Here is a 26,754-nt window from a genome sequence, read left to right as displayed (position 1 = left end):
GTTATGCCTTGCCAAAATTAGCAGCCCACATGGAATACAATTATTGCCGAAAGTTAGGAGATTAAATAAAACGAAGTGGTATGGCTTACACAACTAACCCGTTTCAACTCATACAAGTCACCACAAGACTTTAAGGCATATAAAGTAAAAAAAGGACACATTTACACTTAATTTCACAAAGAGGTTCGAATAACTAATGCACGTACATTTTTTGTTTGTTTATAATCAAACCCTATAGGGTCGCAGTTGGGGAATTCCCCATTCTCTGTATCACGTTATCTCCCCGTTCATTTTATTGTAGTTTTCTGTGTTGGCCAGCGGCAAAAAGGTTTAATTTATGGTCCTTTCAGATTGGCCCAATGCCCACGATACATTTGCGAGACACTTTTTCAGTGCCGAAAACTTTTTTGTTTACTGTCAGCTTCGGTGACATTTTATGTGGACCACGCCAGGACCAGGCAGCCACCATGACCAATAAACATAAACAGAAAATAGTCGCAAGTGTTGAACAAAAAAGCCGTAAAAAGCCGCCGAGAAGTGCCAGTTAACTTTCCTCACATTCATCAAAGCCTTTTTCTTTATGCGAGTTGCGTGCGGCCAATGAAATCCTTTATAATTCGTAATTGAGCTATGAGCTTCTACCAAAATACAGATACCTGCACTACTTAACTACCAACCCACTCACACAGTTGCAGATAAACAAAAACCAAAGGGATGTGCACTCATACACACTAATTAAGTGTAATAAAATCATAGATATTGCGCATAGTTTGTATAAAAAAGTATTTTTTGCATAATGTGGCAGTGAAATTATAAGTTAAATTATAGATGAATTAAGAAATATTTTTGAGGTAAATTATGTTCAGTACAATAAATTAAGTTTAGCTTACACCACATAATAATTTCATGTTTGCTTTTGGATAGATTACACTTTTAATTGTTTCTAAGCTAAATACATTTAAGATTTTTCTGAAAGGAGACAACTTTTTGCTGTGTAAAACAGACAGCACAGACACTCAAGCCGGGTAGAGTAAATTACTGAAAAAGGATATAAAACCAAGCAGGATACAACCACGAGAGAGCGCAGCAGACACGAGAAATGTAATTAAGGCGGCAGAAGGAGATGACAAAGCACGGGGAAGGGTGCGGGGTATTGGCCATAAAACATGTACGCAAACAAAAATTAAGGCATAAACTACAATTGCTCAGATTATTGCACGTCGTGAGCTTTATGCAGCGGACAATGAGGACTTGATGGCTCGAGGACTCGTTTTGCAAACGAGCAGAAACGGTACACGGCAGAATGCGATGTCCTTTAATGGCTTTTCGCCTGCTTTATAATTTCGCAATTGTCATTGTCGTCGTGGCATGTAATTTTGCTTTATCGAACTACGATTTGCCTTTTGTTTCCCTCTCTGTTCCTCGTGCGGAGTGCCAGCTGAAGTGTTGCTCTAAGGTAAACGGGGCGTATACGCAATGTGAATAATTTATGCCTAAATTGGAAAATGACTCGTAAACAAATAAAATTCTAATTGCAGGGAAGGCACCCGCGATAGAAAGGCTTTGCATCGGTTCTAGTTAAGGCGGTGTAACCGAGGCCTTTGACCCAAAAAGGGAAACCATATAATTCGACATATTAAATTTGTAATCAATACACTCCTATCATCATTTACGGATGATTAAGCTATTTAGTTTTAAATTTTTAATTTGTATATTAATAAACATTTAAATATTGCAACTTGCCTGCATTCTTAATGGTTATTGACATGCACCATTACCTTTTCGGTGCACTTCGTGCTCGATGTCACTCATTCGATCCATTAACTGTTGTGTTTGATTTCCTTTCACAGCATTGAATAATACATTTCCTACCCACCATAAAATATAAGCAAGTTCTGTTAAAAAGAAACTAGCTTCCCAGTCGCAAAGAAGTTGCTTCTTGAGCATTCAGCGATTTATAAATTAGCAACATGAAAAGTTACTTAGACTCAAATCCAGAAGTTTTCCGGATTAATGTATGCCAAAAGCAAATGTTGAACTTACTTAATGCGCCATCAACTTGCAAGCCCTTTATTGATTAAAACGTTATAAAGTTACCCAAATTAAAAAGTTTCAACTGCATAAACGCAGTATATTGGCGAATAGGTTTTGAAAAATGCCACTAAAGGTAAACTTTGCTGGCGAAATGCGACCAAAAGCATTTGCAATGAAATTCCAAGAAAATGCCAGGCCAAGAGTGGCTAGAAAAATGTTTCCTTTGGCTGCCTGCGGGGACAGGCGGCCATCAACGGGGACTCCGCTCCATGTGGGCGGGAGGTGGGAGGGGCCAAAGGGAGCCTCGAACCCCTCGGGTCGGGTATCGTATCGAAAAGGAGCTGGGGACCTGTCATCGACAACAGCTGCTGCTGCTGCTGCTGCTGCTGTTGCTGCTGCTGCTGCTGCTGCTTTCATGTCTGTGACCTACTGACTGGTGTAGCCTACTTTCCGGGGCACATTCCCACTCCTTTTGCACGCTCCTGCGGAAGCTGCGCTTAATGACATCCACGGCCTTGCTGCATTTTTCCCACCGCACCCTCGCCGCCTCGAATTCTCTGGCACTGACGTTGACACAATTAAGAGCATGAAAAATACTTTGAAAATTTAATTAAACAGCCCGCCATTGACGTCACCACATAACCGAGCTCGTCTTAAGTATGTGGACTGCTTGTCGCCCCGAGCAATGCGTTTTCACGCATCCAACTCCACGGCACTTGGCATTCGTCATTTGTCATTTGTCAACTGCTCGTGATCTCATCGATGTCTTTTGCGGTCTGATTGCCATTCCGCATGACTTAATATTGCCTCGATAAGAATGGCCAGGCCTTTGAATGCTATTTGCACGGTTGGCTATACAGAATGTGTCGGGAAATGATGGGGTTGATAGCAAACGACAAGCAGCAATCATTTCTCAGATCATTTCTGGGGGAGTTACGTAAAAATGTGACTAATAGCGTTTTCGCTCGGCTGTAATTTCGATTACAAACACAATTTTTTCGTGTTGGCTTCGAATTACTTTTAAAAGCAATTGAACCTTGAAATTTGACTGGCAGGCTGCACTCAAGCGCAGTGGTGTAGTTAAAATACATACAAAAATGTGTTTTACAGAAAGCACAGCAGCAAAACACGGACTGTGTAAACAATTTAACAAAAATCCAATACACGAGTTTCGACAGAAAACAAATTATTTAACCTGGAATCTCGACACGTGATGCAAACACACGTGTGCCTCACAGGCGGAGAAGTGGGCATGTCCCTGCCGAAATGTAATTTAAGTCTGTAAAACATTTACTTTATGGCAAATAAAATGTACTGCCATGGCTGAGTGGGTGTGTTTGCCTTGGGTTTGCAGGCAAACATGTTTGCTTTTAATTAAAGGCCAGCAGGGACATTCGCCGAGCTAGAAACAGAAGCAAAACTAAGCCAGATTTTGACAGCCGAGGCAAATTGCCATTTCCTGTGGGAACGTAATGAAATATTTTTAAATATACTCGAGATGCAATGCGAACGGGCAGAACTGGGGCAAATAAATGGGCCGCGTATTTGTGCATATTGCACTCACATTATTTATGTGAATTTCATATTCTATTATATGGGATAAGTGCTGAATGAAAGGGACGTACTTCCTCAGACAGCCAATGCCGCTCGTCCTTACACTTTGGCTGGCTTAGTTCAAATATTTTTACATGCCAAACAGCAAAAAGGGGGAAATTTTGCAGTTTTACGTTTGCATTCAACACGGAATAACTGAGAAAAAGTAATGGTGGGCATTTCCAGAGAAAAGCAAGCACTAAAATGAATTTCATACGTGTGTATATGTAAGCTATTTCTGGGCCATCCTGTTGAAGAACTCCGAGGCAGTTGAAGAGATTTCCTAAAGTTGTGAAAAATAAAACACTGCCAAGTGGAGCCGGGCCATAACTGCCAATGAGAGTTGACTGATGCGATGGTTTTCCACAAAAAAAATAAATAAAATGTGAAAGCAAGTAAGGCTGGCAAATCAAAAGGAAAACATAAATTTCACTCTGTGCTGACAGCTGCTGCGGATGTCGATAATAAATCATTTGGCTATGATTTCGTTTTCCTAGTTTTTCCAAAGTATTTGTCGATGAGTGCTCTATGTGAAAACGTTTTACAACTGCATTTTCACGGCAAAAACTGCTGTTCAAATTCTTCCACAATTGATACATTTTTCATTTCGAGCAGTTCAAAAAGTGTTCTTAACTTTTTTGTTTTCTGGTATTTATTAATAATTTGAAATGCTTATTTTTCGTTTTAATTGATAAGCTGTGTGCCTTATTTTGATGCAACGCAGTGCATGTTTGATTTAAAGTTAAATAGAAAAGCATTTATGGCATTCTTTAGCCAGTTTAAATTTGCAGGATAAATGTATAAGTATGGTGTTGAATTAAGGAAGGTGTATCTACACGTTCCAAGCGCTTTTCTCACTGCTTCTCTGGTCTAATTGTTTATGCATCTGTCAAGCATATTTCATATGCATAAAAGAATGGGCTTGGCTGGCAGGAATAACAAATGGCATAAATTACAATTCAATTTCTTATGGCCTATTATTTAAGGCCTGACAGGGGGAGGATATCCTGGAAGCTGCCACGCCCACACAGGCCTGCGCGCAGGGGGCGTGGTCCTGGAGAGCCATAAAGTTGGGGCTGCCGCCAAATAGTAATCATATTTTGGGGACTAAAAGCAAGCAGTACAACAAACACGTTGGGGATAATCCCATTCGGTACAGGCGAATGATTTCAAATGCGCTGCATGACGCTGCCACTCCCCTTTTCCTGCGCCCCTCTCTCTCGGCGGTATTCATAACTCGATTTTTCACGATTTTCCCGAAAGTCCCTGGCATGTACATCTACTTGGGCGCCCCATTTGCTGAGTTGCTTTTTGCCTTGGCCAATGTTTTTGCGATTACGTGGGGTTCCTTTCCTTTGTCCTGCAGGATATTGTGAAGTTGGTCAGACAAACGAATTATGTATTTCTTGCTATTATCATGGGCCAATGCTCTTTTTGCCTCCATGTCGGATTATTGCGACTCTTCCCTATTGTCCTGCACAAGTCCTTGGACCCTTTGTGGTGGATCCTTTACTTACAGAGAAATAGGCATTGGCTTGAAGTGCAAGTTCTTTTTTGTATCGAGTTTTACATTTATTTATACTTGGCCAGTACAATGAAAATAAATATAAATAAATTATACAACAGTGTGCATTTGTGAAACTTATTCGATTTGTGTGCGACCGTCTCCGTTTGATTTTTATACTTTTCTGTTTTAGTCACAAACTTTTTAAAAACATTTTGGCTTCAGCAAACTTTTGCCTGAAACTGATAAATAATGCATTTCGATACTGAATAAACTGAAGCTAGATTGTTTGGCGTTTGGCTGGATTCCGCCTGCAAACTGCCAAGTCAGATGGAGTTTTTCTCTTCATTTACAACAATCGTTTACAATCAAGTTTCATATGCACTAGCCGAGGATAATATTGATTTTAGTTCGCACTTTTTTGTTAGCATTAAATGTGAAATTGTTTCCGACAAAAGTAAACTAAACAAATCACTAAAACAAAGAACCATTAAATAAAAGAAAATAAATATTTTATTTATAAGTTACACACTATTTTAGTAAATTAGCTTGATGGATAGATATTCGACAGCTCAGCGCAGCTTAAAGTCTTGAAGCTATTTTCCAATATCCGAAAAAAGAACGAGGTCCGCTGCTTTCCCCGAACTTTATGCACGCCAACAACCCCCAATTTTCCCCATTTTTGCCCATTTTTGCCCATTTTTGCCCATTTTTGCGCCGTTTTTGGCTCTTGGCGCTGGTTATTTCCGCTCAGGACAATTGGACAATGGGCGGACTGACCTTGTCCGCAGCAGTTTTCCCGCGACGCCGAAGAAGCCCGCTTCCTGGCCATTGATTTTCACCATCATCGCCATCAGGAGCATCGCCAGCCCCTTGCATCGCTAATTTACAAGGAAAACGCAACTCGATTTATGGGTCTGTGTGTTGCCATTTGCTGCACTTTTCATTTGCACATTATTTCGCTGCAGCGAAAGGGAAACGTTTTGTTTGACCCGAAACTTTTTCTATTTAGTTTCGCTGTAGTTTTGTTTTCAGCCAAACTTTTCCTTCTGCCTCCCCATTTCGTACTGACTTTCCGGTTTTTTATTTTCCAATTGCGCTGTGGGCAGCATTGTTTCGGATTTTCTCTTTTTTCCCCCACTGACATTCAGATTCAGATTTAGATTTCGACTCGAAGTCAGCGTTATCCGAGTCCATTTGCAATGCTCCTTTTTCGTGTTTTTGCTTTAACCATTGGGCTAATGTGGCGTATGAGTGACGTCGCATTAATGCAATTAAAATGGATATTTTGTGTAGTGCAAGCACTTAATTTATTCGGGCCATTTATTCGTATAAACATGGCTGCATAAGAGAAATTAAAACGGCACAGATAATTAAAATATTTTATGGCTTTTATGACTGTGGTTTTGAAGAAGTACCTATAATGATGAAAACAAACAACCTTGGCCAGCCTTTTAAGCTCCTGTTTAAAAAGAAGTCTGCAAATTAAAGCAAACTACCCGTATTTAACTCTTCGCCTTTCAATTGCTTGAGAATACAACCGCCAAGCAAATTTGACATCCACGAAGGCAGTTGAACAAATCGCTGCCATCGCAACACTGAATTGGCAAAAACTTATTATTCACTTTAACACACATTTGCACAGGAGACACTAAGGGAAACGAGCAAGGGACTTGATAGGAGCCATCCTCGCACATGCCGGGCCTCACTGAGCAAGTGATTGATTTCGGGGAGTCAGTGGGTCCTTGGTCCTTGGAGGCGGAGACGGCGAAGTGCCACCAGCAGGCGGTGCAGCTGTGAAGTGGGAATATATGGAGATGGGGATGGATTGGGGAACAGGAGGCCAAAGCCCAAAGACAAAGCGCGAACTGAAAGCACTCAGCGATGAGGAGCTGCTCCTGTCAATCCTCGGCGGCGGTAGCCACTTAATGAATGGAAAGCCTCTCTAAACGCCGCCGAGATTGATGACGCACTTGATGCTGGCCCAGCTGCTCACTCGGAATCTCATTCCCACTGCAAGTCGTACTCTCTGTCGAGTGTCCTTTTTATACAGGCAGTCAGTCTGTTAGCCAGTTAGCCAGTTTGTCAGCCAGTCAGTCAGTAAGTCGGTTGGTTGATCGGTGGAGTGGTCTTGTCGCTACCTCTTCTCTGTTCCCTTTTCTCCACTCTGACTTTTGTGCGCTCGTCGCACTTAACCAACATTTTGTCATTTTGACAGCGAACACATGGCCCCGGCTGGCTCCTCGCGAGTCCTGGCCCCAAAATGCTGCTTAAGTGCGGCCCAGTAAAAAATTTGCATACTCAGCCACTATTGTGTATGTATAAGATTTTTCAATGCAGGCCTGTCTTCTTATCTGGCCACATCATTTTGGCCATAAAACTGCCACAAGGCTTTTCTTGAGTTTCCCGAACCTTTCACTTTTCTTTGTGTGTTCTGTGTTTCGCTTCACTGTTAATTTGCTGAGTTTTACGGGGCTTTCAAGTGGCATTCGCATTCTTTATTTCCGGCTAAAGCGCTGAGTTGTATGTTTCATTATATATTTGAATATTTTCATTACCAAATTTGAACTATTAAATTGTATTTTTAGTAAATTATACTCAGATAATGTACAGGACTTGCGGCGTTCGGGTCAAAATGAAATTTTAATTAATCACAATTGATATGCTGTACCAAAAATAATAGATAATATTATAATTCTATCAAGATGAAATTAAATACTCGAGGCTAGGTTATTTTCATTGGGGCTGATGGATTTGTTCAAGGCAAAATGTATAAGCCTCAAATAATTTTGACTACTCTGCAACTAAAATTGCAATTAGAGTTTAAATCTGATAGTGCCTCCTTGTCGAAATACTTGAGAAATTCCGTTCGACAAAAATATCTAATTAAATTTTCGTTTGTGAAAGGAAAATAGTTTCGATGCTGGCGCACTTTTGTGCAACTGGGATTATGCCTCAAGTATTCGCATGTACATAAAGTGCTTTTAAATATACATAAATTTGAGCGTGTGCGTGTCTTCGGGGCACACAACGCTTTGCTGCACAAATATTAACCGAATCTCGGTATGCATTTTACTCTACTAAAGTCCTTGGGATCTATTTTGTTTCCCTTTTACTTGCAGTCAAAGGACAACGTGCTGCCGTGGGCCAAAAGTGAATAAGGACGATGGGAAAGGGAAGCAACGCAGTGCTGAAACCATCAACCCAAAAGAACAAACTCAGCTCTGAGTGCTGAACAACCAGGAGGAGGTGAAAGTGCATCCTGCGCCCAGATTGCTCATACGCCGTGTGGATCGCGAGTGCTTTGGTGTCCGTATGTACGTAAATACATATGTGTGTGACAGCTTTTTGTAAAATCTAAAACATAAAACATTGAAGAGGTGTTCAAGTTTTTGTTCGATTTGCTGGCGGGCCGTCGAAGAATTAGTTTGGCATGCGGCTGCTGTTGCCACAACTGTTGCATGCAACATGGATGGCGAAAATCGGATCATACTCAATGTGGGCGGCATAAGGTGAGTTGTCTTAACCTACTTTAAGAACCGTTCAAATGCCTAAAATCTATTGTATAACCACCTCAATACAAGCTCAACTTTTATAATAAAATACCATATCAGAAATCTTTGCTTACATGTAAAAAGGTAATAAACGCGTGTACGGCTTTATTTGCTCTCTGGAATGTACATAAAATCAATACAAATTTATTTTGTTTCGTTTGGTTTCAAGGTTTCTTGCATAGGAGACAATAGACGGGACCATTGTTTGTATTTATCTTAGGCATTGCCAAATCACGTAGCACATCCTGTTGATTTAATATATTCGCCATATTTGCCTAGTCGTAGAAACATACCAACATTCAATCCAATTTTGCGCACTTGGACCATAGACACACTGTTTTTGTTGGACAGGATATTGTGCCAGGATAGTTGCCATGTACTTCCGTCATTATTTGGGCATTGTTGTGATTACGCCTGGCGAAACAATGGAAGCGATACGGTCGCTGTTATCCTTGCCAGCCATATGAAAGGGGAAAAACAAGAAAAACCAAATAGAAGGCTAGTAAAGTTGTTCACAATTTACGTTACAACAGGAAACGTTGACTCTCGTGTTTGTGTGTCACTCAGCTTCAGTGTGAGTTTCTGTATGTACTTTTATGTAAATAACTGTGCTGTGGCTTTGAGTTGTAAGCCCCATTATCAGCATCGTCATCGGGACCATCACCATCATCGTCATCAGCATCATCATCATCACCATCATTTTCGTGTGTGGCTGTGCTTTTTTGGGGATTCTTATACATATTTATATGCATGTACATATGAAAGCCTCCCTCGACTTGGTCCCTTGTCTGCTTGAGCGCACTTTTCTGGCTGAGAGCATTTATCCAGCTGCAGATTTTCGGGCCTAGTTAATAATTTATGACTCCGTTAATGGGCAATGCGAGTGGGGCGATTAAGAGAAAAGTCCCACGATATTATTCTGTTGCTTTTGCTCGATTTTTTCATTTCGGCAATCTGAATGTCCTTTTTTTACGTTTTCAATTACATTTATGGTGCAGTAGTAAGCCAGTTTTTTCTCATCACTGAACACAATGTTTTTGAAACCAGTTTAACCCCTAGAAAGCGGGTTAATTTTATTGCTGGTAACATATTTTTAACGCTTGGTTAACCGCACTTTGCAAAATTAACAATGCAATTGCAATTGCATCAACATGGTATAAATTCTATTTCAGTGGGTTTTTTCCCTTCAACCGCAGTTGAAGACCACAAAAAAGAGAATGAAATATCAACAGAAAGTAGAAAATTGTGGCAAAATATATTCTTGCGTGGGCGAACAATCCGCATTCAAATCCACCACGCCCATAAAGCAGAGCCATTAAATTGACACATTTCTTTAAAAAAATATAAAATATACTGTGGCTTACAGAAAATCACTGGAATGTGGCGTCACATTCGGTTTGTGGGCAAAGCACTGGAGTACTGCACTTGTGTTTTAATTTAATGCCTAGCAAAATAGGGGAAAACTTTAAGCAAGCAAATACAAATATACACAACTCTAATATAGGTTTTATAATTAATAGGAACTAAGTATTACAATGGCATGTTGTGTAAAGCAAATTAGGGTTTTGCAAATTGTTGATTTCATTTTTTTCCCCAGTGGACAGCTGCAAAATCAGTCCGTTACAGCCTCAAAAAAGATACGTATATAAATCTCAAACCGACATTTGCCATATAAATGGATGTGAGCTTTGGTTTCGGTCGCTCTTAAAGGACTGTGGACTGCAATGGCTGCGAAAAGGGTGGAAAAGGGGGAGCTGAATATGTCGCACTACTCGAACACTGGTTTAAGTCCTGTCTGTGTAGCTGTGCGCGAGAATGTGTGTGTGCGATGGCATCCTTTTAGACCAAACACACTTTTGTAGCATACTTATGCGGGCCAAGCAGGCTGACTGGCAACACGCTGTCAGCTCGCCGACGTTTTTAGCACAAATAATACATGCAAGCATTGTTTGTGTGAGCATTAAATAGAATACATTGCAGTGCGACACGTATGTATGTATATTTGGCCCTAAGTTGTTTGCTATTTTCCCAAGTTTCGCATTCAGACCCAAAGTTGTCACCTTATAGGGAACACCCAGAAAATGCGCTTAAAATACTTGTAGCCCAGCGAAGCGGGAAAGCAGGTTAAGTTTTGTCGGCTTGTGCAAAACAAGTAAATTGCGAATCACTGCTTAGAGATTCGTCAAGGTGAGTGGCATATGATCCTTATTAGGTACTGATAATCCACAGCCCATATCCGATGCTTCGTGTGCATAATTTACGTATACCTGGGAATGTAAATCACCTGGAATCCAATTAGAGTTGGCATCCAAATGAGGATGTGTTTGCAAATCACGCCATACCAATATTATTCATCAAATTAGTAGTTGGAAATGCAGCAGCTCATTTGGATTATTTGACATTTCTATGCAACTGAAATTTATTGTTAATAATCAGCATTGTATGTACTCATAGTCGTAGAAGAGGGATTAATGCATAAATTATTTGTGATATATTTTGAGATTTTGTATTCATTTTTTCGTATTATTATTTACATTTATTAATATATTTGATATGCACCAAACTTACAAACTTACAACATGTACCAAACGCACGATTTCGTTTGGAGGATTGCTGATTTCAATTCCTCCGTCAACTTTAATCATGACTCGCATAAAAAGCATTTTATTAAGCCCAATAATAATAATAAATTGTATGTATTCCGTCAAGTTCTCTTCGGCATCTGGATGTGTGATGATTATCATTGTGATTACGCGGCGTTTTCGCCCATAAAAAGGGAGAGGAGCAAATATGGTATGGGCACCGGCTTGGGAATGGCTCGGTTTAAGGATGGGCGACTCCCAGATCCTGCTGCTCATCAACGCAGACAATTGCGCACTGATTGTATCTTTGATTCACGCACACACACGCGAGCAGAGAGCACAAGCACCCATACACTGGCAGCAAAGTTGCCGCTGTGGTTGCCTTTCAACACAAATACATTATACTTAGTGCCGCTGGTTGTTTGTTTGTGATGCTGCGTATTTCCGCTGCCATTTCATCCTTGCCATTGACGGGACTTTCACTGCTTTCACTGCTTTCACTGCTTTCTCAGCGCTCGAAAGCCCTCTTCAATCTCACGCCATTGTGTGCGAATTAAACGAAATGGCTAATGAAAAGTTTAACAGCCAATAAATAAGGCGGGCTGGGACATCAAACACCACAGTATCTGCTCTTGTCCTCTGAATGGAAGATAAATGTTGACTGATTCCCATTCATTAACTTTCCTCTCAAAAGCTTTGATTTGTTTATAGGACTACGCTAAATGGTGTATGCCTTTTTATTTATAGAATTTTAAAATCAGGTTTCAAAATGAAGTAAATCCCATAAATCCCATAGTGTGCAGCCCTTGCAAAATCACATCGTTTTGCTGCTAATTGGGCAATTAACTTTGATATCGACTTGGTAGAATTGCTTTTTAATTGCAATTAATGCCAAGAAAATGTCTTATTGTCCCGCTGCTGCGGAGCGGAACAAATAAGTGGAGGATGACGCTGTGGAGGATGACAAATTGCTGACAAGCATTCTGCGGCATTTGCTGCAGCACAATAAAAAAAAACACAAAAAGTCGGTTGTGAAAAAAGAATAAGTGAAGGCAGAAGTAAAATGCAAATGCTCGTGCCGGTTTTACTGCTCAAGTAGCCGCTTAAAGGCAAGTGCCAAAGACAATGGCCAAAAGCGAGATCTCCCGCCTCACACACACACACACACACACGCACACACTAACACTGGGCATCAAAGGACCTGGTGCAGGAAAAGCTGACAAAACCACAGCAGCGACGAGAACAACAACTGGAAATCAACAGCTGCGCGTGTCCTGACAGAAGGAGCACGAGAAAAGTTGAAGTAGCGACTCGAAATGCTCGGCATTCTTATTCTGTGTTTGCCATTGTTTAAATAGCCAAGTTAAGGGGACGTGGCTGGGCGGAAATGGCAAAGTAATAAATAAATTTCCTGCTCTTTTGCTGTTTTATGTTTGGACCGCTTTATTGCGGCTTCGTCTGCAGCGCCTAACGCTTCATTAACTTTTTGGCTTTTAATATACTCGGCCAGACCCGAAATTTCCGCCCTCCGCCCCCATTAACCCCCATGCCGCCCATTGGTGTTGTTGTCACTCAGCCAGGCGTCCACGAAATTGGAAAACATTTTTGGTTTCTTTTTCGCTTGTATTTGGCTGTTTTCTCTTTTTTAAAACTTCAGCGGAAAAAAGGGCCATAAAATAAATAAGCAGTGAGAACGAAACAAAAACGAAAACCGCCTACGGTCCATACAAAAAATCAAAAAACAAAAAACCGCCACTTTAACCCTTTTGGGTGTCGAGGTGCGAGATTTAGTGACACTTTAGCTGGCGGCTATCTTTCGAGTACCAGGCGCATTTGAAGAAGTTGCGAAGCCTACAGGTCATAAAGGTTTAAAGTCACTTCATTTAATGTGGGCGGAATATTTTAAATGTTTTGAGTTTTGCTTCAATCCCAAACTAATTTATTCAAACTTCTTCCCATACGTAGTTGTCAAATTGGGGTTCTTGAGCATATCAACTAATCTTATTGACTTATTCCAACCGTTTAAGATGTAATACTTTGTGTATACTTGTTCCTCCACATTTTAAAGCTCACTTCAACTACGCTCATTTCATTTGCCTAAGTTTCTTCAAACGATTCAGCCAAACTATAGTTGTGATAGTTGTTTTGAAGTTAAATAAACTATATAAACTGAGACTGAATTCAGTGGCTCAACTCAAGAACTAACAAAGGGAAAAGAAACCAACTCAACTCATGGGTTAACTCCGTCGCTCGTGCATTCGCATGTGTGTGTATGTGTGTGTGTGTGTGTGTGTGTGTGTATGTGTGCGTGAGTATGTGTGTGTGTACTCGAGTGCGTTGAATGGTGTGTTTATATGCGGCGGGAACAATTTTTTAACCCAGAACAAAACAAGGACAGCAAGGAAGACCGTGCTCAAAAAATGAACAGAACCACAAAATCATATTGTAAGCCTTGTCAGCTGGCACACGCTTAGAAATACGCAGCCATGCAGAGAAAGAAAAAAGACAGACATCTAAATGGAAACCAAAATGAAATCAACGTGTCTGGCTCTGAAAATATTTTGTGGTTAAAAATATTTGGATTCAAAGATGCAATTCAGATATAAATTCATTTAAAATAATTTTAGCAACCAAAAAAATGACATAAATTCATTATTCTATTATATAATATATTTTATAATATAAAGTAATATATAATAATATTATATACCAAAACTGATGCATTATTTATTTATAATATGCATTTAAAATATTCAATGTTTCAATATTCATCTTTATTTCTGATTTAACAGAAAATATATGTTAGTCTATGTTGTTGCCAACTTTGAAGACGGATAATATTTTTCTGCGTGCACACATGCGAGTATCTGTGGCTATTTCTATGCGTCCTTGCGCCAGGACTTCCGCTTCCTCTGCCCGTCGCTTATGCGTGTGTTATTTTAACAGCAATTTTAATGAAGCGCGAAACCGTTGAAATACAATTTGTAAAGCTGAGGGGCGCTGGATAAGGAGGCGGGAGCGGAAAGGCAACTGAGAAATGTGTGTGCAAAGCGAAGGAGGGGAATATCTGTTCGGGCCAGGTCTTTTTCAGCCTCTGGTAGCGCCAAATAAAAATGGCTTGCAAACGCGTTTGTGTTACTTTGTGACTCGCGAACGCGTTTTGTTCGCGAGTTTGTGCGAGTTAATTAAAAAGGGTTTTACAATCAGCGCACAAAGGTCTCCCCGGGGGCTGGTGTTTCTGTTGCCAAAGGAGCAAGTCTTCATATATTTCCATGTACTTTCGCCTAGGTTTTGGGGGGCATTAGAAGTTATGGCTAAATTTGTTTTGTCGGCAGTCCCTTCATAAAGAACGCAAGGCCGTTGCTATATTTTCAATTTAAGCTTTCGGGAAAATTTCTTCGTGTTTTATTGGGCTGAGCAAAATAAGCCATTTTAAGGCTATTACTTTTACTGTACTTGAACGGGGCTTGGCATTTGAAGGCACACAAAATTTAATGCCATTTCCTATTTAATGGAAGGCTAAGTGCTTTTAATACAAATAGCTAACCCTATGTGCTGCCTTATTTAGAAATTTAATCTAGTACTCCACCAATAACTAGTAAATATTTCCCATTGGTTGATTTTTATTGCCAGACATAAATGTGATCTGTCTTACTGCCTTAGATAAAAGCGAATTTAGCTGGCCAGCTTAAGTGCGACTTTAAAGCGTGCCATAAACACTTTTGCGGCTTCTAAGTGGTTTCTGCTTGTGTTCCGCAAACAAAAAAGTGTTGTTCCTTTGAAGCAGCGCTGCTTGCTGCCGTACTCTAGCTACCAAAGGACATTATTCCTTCCACGTTATCGCTCATTTTTGCCTGCTTTTAAAACCCGAGCGTTGTTTGCTTTGTGTTGGCCATGTTAGCTGTTCCCAGCGTCTAGTGCATCGCGGCTGCCTGGGCAAATATTTGAGCAAGTTAATAGCCAGGAGCAATGACGATGGCGATGGCGATGCCGATGCACTGCCGCGCAACTCATCATCCTCGCCAGCGTCTCGTCTGGCATTTGTGGCGCCCCCGGCTTGCCCAGAAGATTCCGAGCGGAGTGGGCTCCGGCCCAAATGGGGCATACTCGTAAGAACATAAGCGTGTTCGCTGCATGGGGAAGGGGTACCAGCCCATCATCAATGGCTCTTCTCACGCCAATGCGCAATACACTTCCACTTTATGCACATTTCCGGACTAGCGCGGCAAACAAAAAATGGGTGACGGGGCCAGATGGCATTCTCCAGTTCTCGGACAACTAGCTACCTGGTAGATGCCACAGACCCAAGGATATAGTGTAAGCAAAACAGTAACTATCTGAATCATAATGCAGAAAACAGCTTTAATGCAAAAAATAATAATTTTAATATTATTCGACATGACTAACTTCCGATTTCCCAACATTTTACAAATTTCCCACTCTCCCGAGGGAAAAGTGAGACACCATGTCAGAGTGCGATTACAGGGTACACTGATGTTGCCGCCCTCTCGTGTGACATGTGTAACGGGGGGCGTGGCCGGGGGAGGTACACGGAAATGGCATTGCATTCGGCAAACAACAAAAGGCCTGCAACAGTCGGCGAATTCTTAGAACCAGACGACGAGCTGGCTGTCGAGCAGGCGGATGATGTGTGGAAACGTTTCCATTTGAAGGGGCATCAAAGCCATCATCGTTTCCACTTTTGTAGCAGCAATGGAAACTGCTGCCGCTGTCGTTGCAACAGAATGTTGCTGCTAGTGTGGCAGGATTACAAAGTTCCACCTTATTGACTGCAACTGCATTTTTGCGCATTTTCACGCTATTGCCGTTCTTGGTGTGAAAATCGACGGCATCTGCGGCGACCAAATCCGGCAAATGCGGGTTACAATGCATTTTTAATTACTGGCTTGATTTGGGCAGTGGATGAGGTCAATTAAGAGGCTTAAAATAAAATAACCAATCGATATTGATGCTATTTTTAGTGTGTTTCACTCCATTTAAATTGCTGTACAAAAGGTAGAAAAGCTAGCCTTGACTTTTATTTCAAAATATTTCTCATCAGAAACCCAGCAAGGCAACAAAGCAATTGAAAATTTATTTTCAAGCGGAAATTAGCAAATTTCTACAAGATTTTCGACAGCGCTGTGCAACTGTGCGAATTGTGTTTTTTTCAACTCGATTTAATAAGGCTTTTTATTGAAGACACAAGCGAACCGTAAGATTGTGATTGAATTTGTGGAAGGAGCAGCAGGACATAGGTGTACTTAAGATAAACTCCTGTATCCCACACAGAAAACCGAAAGGATCATTATGCCACGGGGAAAGTTCGTGAACTACAAGGGTCGCACTCGCCAGTTCACTTCTCCCGAGGAACTGCAGCAGGAGTCCGAGGACGATAGCGACCAGGCCAGCGGCTCAGGGTCAGAGGGCGAAGATGGAAAAGCAACCCTTGGCGGAGCCAGTTCATCCTCCTCCATAGCAAAGAACCGCACCTGGCAAAAAGCGACTCGCCATCAGAAGCTCACATCAGCTGCGGGCGCGGGAGCGTCCAGTTCTTCCGAGGATTGCGAACCGGAATGTCGTGATGCCAAAAAGGGCGTGGCCTCACTCATCGAAATCGACAATCCCAACCGCGTGGCCAAGAGGGGTCCCCAAAAGGTGTCAACTATTATGCCCGATCACGCCAATCCGGGCCTATCCCGCCACGGCCGAGATCAGCCCAAGGAGCAGAGTGGGCGCCAGCGCTATGAGAAGCTCCAGTCCGCTGGCAAGACCACCGAGGCTAGGGCCGACTTGGCCAGGCTGGCTCTCATCCGGAAGCAGCGCGAGGAAACCGCCGCCAGGCGGGAGGCGGAGAAGAAGGCCGCCGTTGCGGTCACCAAGAAGCCGTTTGCCAAGTAGAGGATCCATTCTGTTAAATGCATACCCCTCCACAAACGGGCTTGAATAAGACACTTGGTAACACTTGAAACTACAGCAAGAATCATTTTAGGGGAGCGGTTGAAATTATTTCAGAATAAATTACCCTTGACGAGCATTCGAAATTATTTAAGTTTGTGTCTTTTGCACCTACGAATTCTACCCACATATACCAACTACTTGCATCATAAATGATGATATATGTATTTGTAATATTTTGTAATATTATTTAGCAATCGATATTATTTGGAGCGACCAAGTTATTTAGATTACTTGTAATTACGTGTCAGTGCGATTTATTTTCTACATTATATTCCCACTTGACGACCAGACCTTTTTGCATTTAGCGTATTTTGCAGCAGTTATCCCCTTTAATCCCACTGTGCGTAAATCGCATTATGGCCATAGAATGTGTCTGTGAGAGCATTTAGCCCGCTTAGCGGAGGTAATAGGCCAACAACGTGGGGGAATCGCATGGTTGACACAGGGGTTGGGTGGCAGAGGGCTTGGGGCAAAATGCTGACACATCTGGTCTGAAACTGGATCGCTGGCATTTTATTGGGTTAAGTGCGATGCAATTGCGTGGCTGAGTGAGTTGAACGCAATTTGATTTTTCACTTATGGGCTATGGGCACTTGCGATTTTCCAGCGATATGCGAGCGATTTTTAAATCGCGCGCAACGGAAAATATTCGTTGCATAATTTTGGGCTTTGACAGAATGTAAGTTTCCTCCGAACATTTGAAAACTTGTTTACAGTGCTAACGAGTGTACAGCTTTTTGTATACCCTTCTCCACACGGCATTCTCGTTTTTTTAGCCATCGAAATGTTTTTTGTTATTCTCCCATTTGGCTTATCTGCGCCGTGGCCATGGTCTTTTCCGGCTAATGATCAGAGCGCTGGCATCTCTACGATGTCCCATTGGGAGTTGTTACTTTTCTTCGAGTATTTTCCCCTTTTTTGACAGCCCTTGGCCACGGAACATCACAATGTAATCGAGTGTAGACACAGCGATAAAGTTAAATGGCAGGGCCGAAAAAAGTGCCTGCAAATTGGCCAATGCGGCGGATACTTGTTTTTTCTTGCGCTCGCTCTTTTGGCGGCCTTCGCAATGGAGTTCTTGGGCTGAATTATAGTTTTGGCGTGGCAGGATAATTAAAGTATGGCTGCAGTTTATAACACTGCTGGTGAAAAACGATTTTCAATTATGTTCCGCATTCGAGCCCGAACTAAGAACTACAACGCTCGAGCGCACCTGTGCACGCGCCTCAATGCGCACGGCTGCGCTTTTGGCAATCATCATTCCTCCGCCATATCCTTCCATATCCTTCCATCTCGCAGCCTCCCTTCTCTTAACTAAGGTCCTGTGTCGGTGCTGTTAGTGCCCTTTTTCCGAGTTGGCCACCTGCCATTTTGGGGTATTAAAAGTGCCCATGGATCATTTGCAATTTTAACAGTTTTTCCACTCTCTCCCTTGCTCCCGTGCTTTTTTCTGTTCTACACTCGAATATGTATGAATGGCTGCCACCAAGCGAAAATCAATTTAAAATATCTGGTCCAGAAAAAAGCACAGAGCCAAAATACTGAAAATACTGAATACAAGTGGTAAAAGTAAAATAATTGCGTATACGCCGTGGGGGCTTAGTGATTTTTGCTGGTTTTTTGTTCAACACGAAAAGGTGGCACAAATCGAATTAGGTTTGAAGCGCCTGCAAACGGAATGCAAAATACATTTTTGTTTTGGACTTGTTTGCTCTCTACGGTAAATGAAAACTGATATGAAATATTTACGCCTCCAAATATTTAGATTAAATATTTATACTTATATTTCATACACGCTTTGAAATTAACAGTTCAATTGAAAACCAGTTCTAAAATTAAATATAGTCACTAAATATAACGCTAAATGCATTTTTTTAGCAAGTGCAATTCCAAAGCTAAGCAATAAGTAAAACAAATAACCACTTGCACTTTGGGCTTTGGTCATCACAAAAATTGAAATACAAATTTTAAATAAATTGCATACAAATGCGCTTATTCAATTTCGAAAACAACAAAGTGGAAAATAAGAGAACAAGTTTTCCACTAACCGCAAAGCACTTGACACGCTCAGCTGCTGTCCAATCTAATGGACAACTTTTTCAATTTTTTTTGCCATGATGTCGGATGAAGAACGACCCTATGTACGAGTATCTGTGTAAGTGCGAGTCCAAGTTCTCAGAAATCCACACACAGATACAGATACAGATACAAGTACAAACACAGGCTTACACACACACTCAGGCACTCGGGGCTAAAACAATACGATGGAAAATGCCAATAAATGCAAATAAATGTAAGCTTATTTCTCCTAGATGGACGAGCTAGTTCCCCGAGCTCCGTGTGCTGGCTGCTCACTTTATCCATTTGCTTTTGGCTCTATGCTAAGCCAATCAATGTTTCGTGCAGTGTAAGCTGTGAGCAAGTATCTGTGTGCTGGCTCGTCCTATCTCGTTGCTGTGGGATAAGCAAAATAATGACATTCAGTTCAGAGTGTGCTATAAACAAAGCCAAGAATCTATTGGCAAACATTGAAATTACACATAAAACACTATGGGACAAAGGGGAGTAGGGAAAGAAGGTCAATAAAACAACTTTCGAATTGGCAGATCAGTTCCGTGCACTGCTTTATAGACGCATAACAGCCATATAAGAATAAAATATGAAAAACTCTATTTAAAAACTAAAAGTTTCGCAAAATCTTTATTTCAAAATAGAAATGTACACTTAAACAGAATTAACCGAATGGAAAAAATAAAAAACTGGCCGTAGGCATGTATATCAAACAGATGTATTTAAAACTATGTGCATATAGAGATGTAGATTGTAGATTATCGCCGGAATTTAGAGCACCTAAATAGGGCGAACCATATTAAGCGTCCCTCTTGGAGGAAATATCTGGTCCTTCTTAGGAGTTCTTCTGGGCAACCTTGACGATGACGCTCTTGACCTCCGTGTAGTTGGACAGAGCGTACTCTCCGTTCTCGCGTCCATGGCCGGACATTTTGTAGCCACCGAATGGAGCCTGGGCAGCCAGGGCATTGTAGGTGTTTACCCACACGGTTCCGGCACGCAGACCACCCACAATGTAGTTGGCCTTGTCCAGATCCTTGGTGAAAACGGCGGCGGCCAAACCGTACTCGGAGTTGTTAGCCCGCTCGATGACCTCATCCAGCTTCTTGAAGCGGATCAGCTGCTGAACAGGTCCGAAGATCTCGTCCGTGGCAATGGTCATGTTATCCTGCACATCGGCGAACACCGTGGGCTGGACAAAGTAGCCAGGCAGACCTTCTGGGCGACTGCCACCGGCAACCAACTTGGCGCCCTGCTTCTTGCCTGTTTGGATCATGCCAAGGATCTTTTCCATCTGCTCCTCGTTCACCTGAGGACCTTGCTCAGTGTTCAGATCGAAGGGATTGCCCACGGTGCGCTTCTTAGCCCGCTCCGCGCTGCGCTCGACAAACTCGTCGTAGATCTTGTCCTCCACGAAAGTACGAGATCCCGCACAGCAGCACTGGCCCATGTTAAAGAACAGGCCAAAGTGAGCCGTCTCGACGGCGTAGTCCAAATCGGTGTCAGCCAGAATAATGTTGGGCGACTTGCCTCCCAATTCCAGTGTCACTCGCTTCAGGTTGGTATTTCCGGAAGCGAGTTGGATAAGCTTGCCCACATCGGTGGAGCCGGTGAAGGCCACCTTATCCACGTCACAGTGGTTCGCCAGGGCAGCGCCAGCGTTTCCAAATCCGGGCACCACATTGACCACACCCTCAGGGAAGCCAGCCTCCTTTACCAACTGGGCAATGTACAAGGCAGTCAGACTGGTCTGCTCAGCGGGCTTTAGCACAATGGTGTTGCCGGTGGCCAAAGCGGGACCCAGTTTCCAGGCCATCATCAGGATGGGGAAGTTCCAGGGAATGATCTGGCCGCACACGCCAACGGGTTCGTGGCGGGTGTAAGTGAAGAATTCTCCGTCCATGGGAATAGTCTTGCCATGGGTCTTGTCCGCCCATCCAGCGAAATAGCGCAGGTTCTTGATGGCAGTCGGGAGATCCACGTTGTAGGACATGCTGTAGGGCTTGCCGTTGTCGAGGGTCTCCAGACTCTGGCGGGAAATTGAAATTGATAAGCATATAAATATACATTAACTATCTTAACATTCTAATCTTCTAATCAAGTCATTATAGGCCTTGAATACTTTAAATGTAATATTTTCCTAGGCACTTAAGAGCCTTCCATCCCATGTCTGACTATATAGTTTGTGGTACTTACGGCAAGATAGACCTGATCGCGTTCCATGAGATCAGCCAGGCGGTAGAGAAGACGACCGCGCTCCGAGGCATCCATGCGACGCCACGGGGATCCCAACCTAGTGGTCATGGAGTGGTCATTAACAAACCCAGTGCATTTACACCCAAATCTCATACTCACTTGAATGCATCGCGGGCTGCCTGGACGGCAATATCGACATCTTCCTTGCCACCACACTGGATTTCGGCGATGACTTCCGTGGTGGTCGGGTTGATGGTTTCGAAAATTTTGGACGACTTGCTCTTGTGCCACTCGTTGTTGATAAAGACCTGCAATAAATAGTTAACATATTCATTTAGTGCCGTATCATAACCAGCTCCATCATAACCTCTTATCTTGAATTCATTTGTATTTTACATCGTTTTGTTGCCGTGACAATCAAGCCGCTCCTCTAAGTGATAAGCCCTTGACTGCTGTTATTTGTTATTATTGGCTGCCGTGCGTGTTGTTCCTCTATCGCATGCTCAGCTTGCATGAGACTACCTGTATCTGACAATCCCTCCATCCCGGCTAATCTGAAACGTTTAGCCGCTAACTGATTAAAATTGAAACGAAGTCAGCCCTCAAACCTCCTCACGTCATCCTATTTCATACTAGATTTGTTCTTCTCCTTGGTTTTTATTTTTGCATACCTCACATCTATCTTTGAATTTCACAATGTGCTTGCGAATATAAAACTTTCCACCAGACATACCTAACAAAATATAAACATAGCCACGGCACGTGTGGCTTTCGGGTTTCGGGAGTCTGGCTAGACGAACATACTGGTTCGATGAGGAAACCCAAACTTTATAAGTGTGCCATGTTATCTGTCCCAGTAAAGACGCCCAAAATAGTGGGGCTACCGGTGATAAGGTGTGGAAACTGCCGATGGCAGAAAATACAATTAGATAAATAAGGAGATTAGAACGTTTGTGGGGAGTGACACATTATGGGCTGAAATTTCTTGTTATGAAAGCAAATTCGCAGATTCTGGCATGCTAAAGGGTTGCATAATGTGCAATTCACTGAAAACAAACATATGCCCAACTCATGAAAAGATTACTTATATGATAAATATATGATTTCCGGAATAATAATACTAGCTCAAAAGTTAGGACAATTTTTTTTTAAATTTGTTGAAGAATTTGTAGGAAGAATGTTCTAAGATACCTGAAAAAAAGATACCTAAAATTCTGTAAAAATGGTTTTATATACGAACTTCCAGCTAGATGAACTGCTCTAATTTTACTGGATTCCAATAAACATCTGGACAAAAAGCCAATTTGGCTCGCTTCCCACCGCAATTCTCTCTCAATTAATGCAAATGAACGTTAGTTTTAATAAAAAATAAAAACGCCAATCGTAGAATTTATGCAAATTTCCCCAGCGAAGAATCGAAACCGCGAGGCGAAGTGTAGAATAAATGATGAGCATTTGCGGCAAACAAATTTTTGTTTTGCGTGTGCGAGCGCCACTGACGTAACAAAGAAGCCGGGGGAATGGCAAACAGCGAGAGGCGGAAGCAAAAATAACAACAAATATAGCCGGCGAACTACATATGCAAGCAGTTGTTTTTGCGATTTCGATATCGCCTGGTGTACACATATATGTATGTATGTATTCTTTTCAGGCGCCGGCCTTTCGGTTCGCTTAGGCAGCCTAATCCCCTACAATACCCTACAATCCCCGACATCTGGCGATAAACATTTGGTGTACGTGATCTGAATGCGGTGAGACACGCCCGCGTTTCGCTGATTTGCCAATTTCCTGTCGCTAAACCCGAAATGGGAGCACCCGAAAGCTGGATTCGCATATGTAGGGTATTTGAGGTGGGCCATAGCCCGATAACAGCTGCAGTTGCCCGGCTCAAGGTCAACCCAAAAACAAGTCGGATGCTCACTGTAGTTGAGTGCGTTCAGATTGCAAGTGCGATTGCGACAACTGCCGCAATTTATTTATAACGCTTTTCACTTTTCATTCCTTCCGGACGTGCTACAACGTGGCTAGAACTTACCCCTGTGTAGAGGATATCGGGCGTGGTCTGCGGCTGCGGGAGGGAGGAGTAGTTCGCAGCAGCTGCTGCGAAGTTCTTAGTCTGGGCACGCAGCAGGGCACCGGTCTTCAAAACGCGCAGCATCTTGACTGATATTTGTACTTTTCCGGACAGAAAAACGAGTGGGAAAGAGCGAGAACCAAAACTAGAACTGCGTCTTAATTGTTCAGCGGTCGTCGGGCAACTGAAACGGCTTCGCAGCTTTGCCGCTCGCGAAAACTACGTAGGAATATTTCGAGCGTCTAGAGGGGAACTCGCACCACGCCGCCAGTGCTGTCAGAATAGCATGGCCAGAAATAGCTAGGTGCGCTCCTGTCTATGCGATCAGAAGCAGAATGAAGAAGAATACCGAAATTTAGACGGAAATTTTATAATTTTTTGTATCTATACTCCAAAGTATCTAAAACTAATGTTAACTTGAACTGATATACATAGCTGGCTTTATAACTGAAAAGAAAATCCTCCGAAAAATAATTACTAATTCAATAAAAACACTAAAGTGTAAAATCAATATTATCACAAAATAAAGCTATTTTATAATATATTTGTGTAATATAAGCATATGATGGTTTCAATAAAAATTGTAATAATTTGCATAAAATGATTAAAAGCTAATTTGCCAGCACCGCCGGCTGCTGATAAAGCCAGAGCGAGATAGCTACCCAATAATCTCTTCAATTGGGAAACCTGAAAGAGAAGGAAATCAATAACAAAGAGTACTAAAAACTATAACCAGAAGTACTTAAATTAAATTGCATTTGCATGTGGAGATAAGGGTGAGGCAATTATAATAGTGTTTATCTCGTTGCGATACTCTTTATGGCACTGCATGGAACATAGATACATTTGTGTATTATTTGGCAAACCACCACGGTATAATTTATCATACGATTTCGATTAAAGAAAAATATTCCAGAACTTTGTGCTGTTCGTTTATAATGACTGGCAATTTGATATAATTTCAAGACGAGAGAAAATGAATTTAAAACCAAGTGAAATAGAAACATCTCAAAGCATATCAGACCATGCAATCAATGGGTTTTAGAATTCGTATTTACAATTATCTTAAATAATTTATAGAACAGATTGTGCACTCTTAACTAGCAAGACTTTCACCCAAATAATGATGAATAAGGTGTTTTTATTTAATTTGGCAGAACACGAAGAATTAAGGGCTTTTATTTGCGCAAAAGTTATTGAATAAAGTCAGGAAATGGTGAAATGTCCGAAATCGTGTGTATTGATTTTACTGTGATTTTTATTATGCTGCGTTTCACTTCATTATTTTGCTGACTTCTGAACATTTTCATCCCCACCATGAGCACTCGCATAATAAAAATGGCTTTGGCATACTTTTCGGCTGTCAGGCATATTACGAGCACAAAATTGATGAGCGAAAAGAGGACGAGATTTATTTCAACATAATTCATTAAACGCGAGTTAGGCCAATTTGTCAAAATCTTTCGAAATTTATTTCACTCGTAAATTGAAAGCTCAGCGTCGGCTGTCAAGAGAATCACGCATCACGCATACGCATCGTTGGCCAAAACAGACGGACAAAACCAATCGCAGTCGGAAAACTAATTCAATACAATGACCCCACTTCGTTCGCAAAACACATGCATCTGAAATGGAGGCTGAGTAAACATTTGTTCGACTCCGGCTCCATTCCGGTCGATTTTCCATCCAGAGGGGCCAATTACCATCGCCGAAACACCCGAATAAACTTTAATGGCAATTGTTATGCGATGGAGCCGGTTATTGATGATTCGATTCTGCTGTCGCTGCGGTTGCTGTCCTCAGCTGCATGAAATATTTAATAACCGAGAGTAAACAGTTTGGCGTAAAAAATATATTGCATTCGGACAGCTCGGCCCAGGACACGCACTTAAATGCCATCATTGATGGCTGATTGCTGGACGCAGCACCTACATACATATGTATGTACATATGGGTGGCTTATAAATGCGAAAATGAAATTTACAACAATTTGTGGGAAATTACTTTCAATTGAATTTAATTACGCCTGGTGGGAGTCGATGTCGCTCCTTGTGCTCCTGCAATTTTATGGATGATTACGTAAATTAAGTTTGGCTTGTGTGTGCTGGTTTGGTACTCGAGTATGGAGCAGAGGTGGGAATGTAATTAACACGCGTGATATTTGTGCTTCCTGGGCACTGAAACTGAACTGGCCAGAGGGAAACATTGTTTTGATTCATATTATCACTGAGTAGGAATTAATCTTGCGCCAAGTAAAGATGATCAGCTTGTTTTCAAACAAATAAATATTAATTAAATAACGTATGTTCCATTTCTGTGGCTTGAGAAACGTAACTTAGGAAGGACATTGGATATGATAAAACAATTTTAATATAGAATAGTTATTGACACAGAGTCAACAAAGTGAAGCACTAAAAGCTTTTTTCTCACACCTAAGCACTGCAATATTCAAATCATAGGAATGTTATAAATGGACTTTTGTTTGGTCAGCTAAAATCAAGAAACGTCAAGCTGGCCGAAGGGAAATCCATCAATTTTGTGCTGTAATGATCTCTGTCAAAGGTCAAATCAAACAATGGAAATCCTAGACCAAAATCTACGTGACCCACTTAGGAGCTTGGCCAAAACCATAACCAACAACCCTAATGCCTTATGCTTTTGGCACACAATGTAAAAGAGGAGCGTGGAAAAAAGGGAAGATCCGCGTACAGCCATGGAAAATATAAGCGAAATGTATGCAAATGGCTTATGGCTGGACTTTGCTTACACTTGCTCCCACCTTTTTTTATCGCTCACTTTTTCAGGGAGTCAGGGAGTAATGGCTCGTTATAATGGCAGCAGAAGGGTCAAGCGGTCTGTGGATAGTTATGACATAAGTAATTTGTTAAGTTATTAACCCGTAACCCGTAAGGGTCTAATCACTCGCCTGCGCGCTTATCAGACACTTTGGTAAACAACAATTATGGCTTTTATTGCAGATATGAAACCTACAAGGCCACGCTCAAGAAAATCCCCGCAACACGTCTCTCCCGACTGACCGAAGCCCTGGCCAACTACGATCCGGTGCTCAATGAATACTTTTTTGATCGCCACCCCGGGGTCTTCACCCAAATCCTCAACTATTACAGGTGAGTGTCCAAGTGCTGAGACGTCTAATTAGGCAGCTAAAAGCCATTCGGACGTGCA

General features: G+C 41.9%; 3 protein-coding genes across 4 annotated transcripts in view; 2 read left to right on the top strand and 1 right to left on the bottom strand.

Annotated features, from left to right (window-relative positions):
* LOC6543375 (potassium voltage-gated channel protein Shaw) overlaps positions 1 to 26,754 on the top strand; it is a 41,731-nt gene that overhangs the window by 783 nt on the left and 14,194 nt on the right. For both annotated transcript variants that reach the window (XM_001969258.3, XM_026978722.1), the window contains exons 2-3: positions 8,254 to 8,643; positions 26,547 to 26,696. In XM_001969258.3, coding sequence (XP_001969294.2) covers positions 8,600 to 8,643; positions 26,547 to 26,696 — 194 coding nt within the window. In that variant the 5' untranslated portion in view covers positions 8,254 to 8,599. The remainder of the gene's footprint in view (positions 1 to 8,253; positions 8,644 to 26,546; positions 26,697 to 26,754) is intronic.
* On the top strand, positions 16,566 to 17,296 carry LOC6541385 (28 kDa heat- and acid-stable phosphoprotein). The gene has a single exon (XM_001969260.3). It carries the CDS (start codon positions 16,578 to 16,580, stop codon positions 17,166 to 17,168), a length of 591 nt encoding a protein of 196 aa, XP_001969296.2. The 5' UTR covers positions 16,566 to 16,577; the 3' UTR covers positions 17,169 to 17,296.
* On the bottom strand, positions 19,901 to 24,008 carry LOC6542130 (aldehyde dehydrogenase, mitochondrial). The gene is made up of 4 exons (XM_001969259.2): positions 23,530 to 24,008; positions 21,654 to 21,802; positions 21,495 to 21,591; positions 19,901 to 21,327 (listed from the first exon to the last, which is right to left on the bottom strand). Exons 1-4 carry the CDS (start codon positions 23,650 to 23,652, stop codon positions 20,134 to 20,136), a joined length of 1,563 nt encoding a protein of 520 aa, XP_001969295.1. The 5' UTR covers positions 23,653 to 24,008; the 3' UTR covers positions 19,901 to 20,133.

The sequence above is a fragment of the Drosophila erecta genome, unplaced genomic scaffold, assembly GCF_003286155.1.
Source record: "Drosophila erecta strain 14021-0224.00,06,07 unplaced genomic scaffold, DereRS2 tig00000055-arrow-pilon, whole genome shotgun sequence".
NCBI classification, from domain to species: Eukaryota; Metazoa; Arthropoda; class Insecta; order Diptera; family Drosophilidae; genus Drosophila; species Drosophila erecta.
This window is presented reverse-complemented; position numbering and strand designations above follow the sequence as displayed.

What these genes read in the sequence shown, in the direction of transcription:
- LOC6541385 (XM_001969260.3), top strand. Translation starts at nt 16,578, where the DNA reads ATGCCACGGGGAAAGTTCGTGAACTACAAGGGTCGCACTCGCCAGTTC.
- LOC6542130 (XM_001969259.2), bottom strand. Translation starts at nt 23,652, where the DNA reads ATGCTGCGCGTTTTGAAGACCGGTGCCCTGCTGCGTGCCCAGACTAAG. An exon ending in CCGATATCCTCTACACAGGG is followed by an intron (nt 21,803 to 23,529) that starts GTAAGTTCTAGC and finishes TATTTATTGCAG; the next exon opens with GTCTTTATCAACAACGAGTG. An exon ending in GCAGCCCGCGATGCATTCAA is followed by an intron (nt 21,592 to 21,653) that starts GTGAGTATGAGA and finishes CATGACCACTAG; the next exon opens with GTTGGGATCCCCGTGGCGTC.